The sequence below is a fragment of the Phytophthora parasitica genome, assembly GCF_000247585.1.
Source record: "Phytophthora parasitica INRA-310 unplaced genomic scaffold supercont2.16, whole genome shotgun sequence".
Taxonomy (NCBI): domain Eukaryota; phylum Oomycota; class Peronosporomycetes; order Peronosporales; family Peronosporaceae; genus Phytophthora; species Phytophthora nicotianae.
Window position 1 is genome coordinate 877,735 of NW_008649002.1, and position 2,299 is coordinate 880,033.

At 46.2% G+C, this 2,299-nt stretch overlaps 2 protein-coding genes across 2 annotated transcripts; both read right to left on the reverse strand.

The window, feature by feature from the left end:
* Positions 1-465: 465 nt before the first annotated feature.
* PPTG_08937 (hypothetical protein) lies at positions 466-657 on the reverse strand (the record flags this gene model as incomplete). The annotated part of the gene is made up of 1 exon (XM_008903685.1): positions 466-657. The coding sequence occupies one exon, from the start codon at positions 655-657 to the stop codon at positions 466-468; it is 192 nt and encodes a 63-aa protein (XP_008901933.1).
* A 970-nt stretch (positions 658-1,627) lies between these two features.
* On the reverse strand, positions 1,628-2,221 carry PPTG_08938 (hypothetical protein; the record flags this gene model as incomplete). Its single annotated transcript, XM_008903686.1, has 1 exon — positions 1,628-2,221. The coding sequence occupies one exon, from the start codon at positions 2,219-2,221 to the stop codon at positions 1,628-1,630; it is 594 nt and encodes a 197-aa protein (XP_008901934.1).
* Between the last annotated feature and the right edge of the window lie 78 nt (positions 2,222-2,299).

A 2,299-nucleotide genomic window follows, 5' to 3' on the forward strand; every position in this document is an offset into this window, starting at 1 on the left:
AGTTGTCAAGAGTAGTAGTTTATCCATGATCCGCTGTTCTTCAAAGTGATTATTTAGCCTTCGCTTCTGCAGCATCCCAGGTGACATACAAAAAATGTGTTGTTTCCCAGGATAGTCAATGTACGTGCACATAGGGTACAGCTCCAGCAGCACAAACTCTTTGTCGCAAGATTTGTATTCTCTCGGGGTCATTTCCAGGATAACACCACCCAGCACTCGGTTCGCTAAATCCAAGTGATCGAGTTGGTAATCGGGCAACGTTCGGCCAGTATGGTCTGTTTTAACAAAGACAGTCGGGATGAATGTGTACGTGAGCCAATCGTATACATCGTCAACGCTGTCGATATCAAAGAACTGAACTGTAGTGTCGATATGGAAAGGGCTAGAAGTCGCTGGGGCTAGTTTGGCCGACACAGCGTTGGATTGGGTATACATCTCCTCATTGGGCGTTCCAGGCTACACAGGCTACACAAGAACAGCGAACATGACGCAGAACCCGACCGTCGTAAAGAAGCGGAACAGCGCGACTCCAAGTTCGTAGTAGTCGAACTCAAGAGCAGTAATCGCGTCTCCAATCGCCATCTCGAGTTTACTGGTGATTTCTTGAGTAACTTTGTTCTCAACAGTTGGAGATCGGGTATCATCACTTCGACGCATATGCATAAGGGCACGCCAACGACTTGGTGCTTGCTGTTGCTGCTCTGTTCGCTAGTGCTTGGCACTGGAACTATCTCATTGGAGTTGTCGCTGGTATCCGGGGCGCCCGGGGGAACTGTAATCGTAAGCCTGCATTCATCCAGCGGCGGTTCTGCCATTGTCAGCCAAGACACCACGACAAGAGCTGAATCGGTCTCAAAAGCTCGAATGAGATCGAATGTGGGCTCTTTCGGTTGTATGCCAAAGACCACTTCTCACTCCACTCGACACGTCGCACTACGATACGAACGTCTCCTTTACAACATCAATAACCGGTGAGTGGATGGCCTTGAATAGAACCGTCTTGCAGCGTCTCTCAAAAGAGTATGGCAGGAGACGCATCTCATACTTTCATCCAGGAGTTGCCAATTTTGGTGGGTTATCTTTCTCAATCCAAACCTACGTGGACACATTGCCATTGATTCAGACGCGGAACGAAGAGATCGTCTGCGCAACTGCGACAGGATGTTCGTTGTCGATGTTCTCAAATTAGAAGGGTTTACTCATTGTTTTGTAAGATAGTAGAAGTGCCGCGTTGGTAAAGTTACATACATACTCATTGCTCTGTGAGGGCCTCTTCTTTTGGCGTTGAGGCCCCCGAGTCATCTTTTGCGCTTTCTTCGGCCCAGCAATCATATCGGACGTTCTCCACATCATTTATCAAGCGTCTTAAGCTTTTGTGTGGATTATCCTGAAGCATAATATCATTGCCATAATTGTGATTTCTCTTAAACATCAAGAACTTGGTTTTCTTTTCAATTAGTAAACCATCCTGTCAGTAAATACTAGTATACTCTATCTGTACAATGCCCAATTGCTTCACTACAAGAACAAGTCTGCGCGTGAAAAAAAAAAGAATCACAATGGAGTGGAGTTTGAAATTTAGACTGTGTAGAAGTTGCTACTTCTTCTGTTGTTTGCTACTAACAGATTATTGCGCTCCGTTGGCAGTCAGAAACTGGATTTCTTTGTGGGTCTTTTCAAGGATTTGATGAAGCTCTGCCAGCCGTGAAGCTTTCGTCTGCCCCGACACGGGCTTCTTGTCCTGACCCTGTTTCGTGACTGCTTCGTTAAGAACGAACCCCTGACGAAGGAACTCAAACGTATCAACCATCTCCTTGTCGGAAATTTTGCAGTTAGGGAAAAGGCCTCGCAGAAGCGTCGGAGTCAGCTTCGTCGTCGAAGTGTATGCTGGATCATGCTTCAGCTTTGTCTTCAGTACCTCCAGCAACAGCGGCGGTCGGAATTTGCCGTACGCGATCACATCGTAGTAATTCAACTTGTTGGTGTCGATTTCCATCGCTTCAAGATCTTTTTCACTTGGTTTGCGCCGAGCGACCTTGGATATCAAGTCTCTGATAGGCTTCCCTTTGTTTTTAGTAAGAGCAAAGAACTTCTTACGTGCGTATTGAACCAGGTAGCGATGAATAGTGGAGATTCTAGTAGCCAACAACACGTTAATCTCTCCCTGATACCCATCTTTGCTCATTGCTTTATAGGTCCCCATCACAATAGCCAGCATCATGTTGAGAAGAATGAGACTCACAATGGTCATGTAGCCCCAATAAAACCAACCAGAGCCACGAATATTGTAGATAGTATC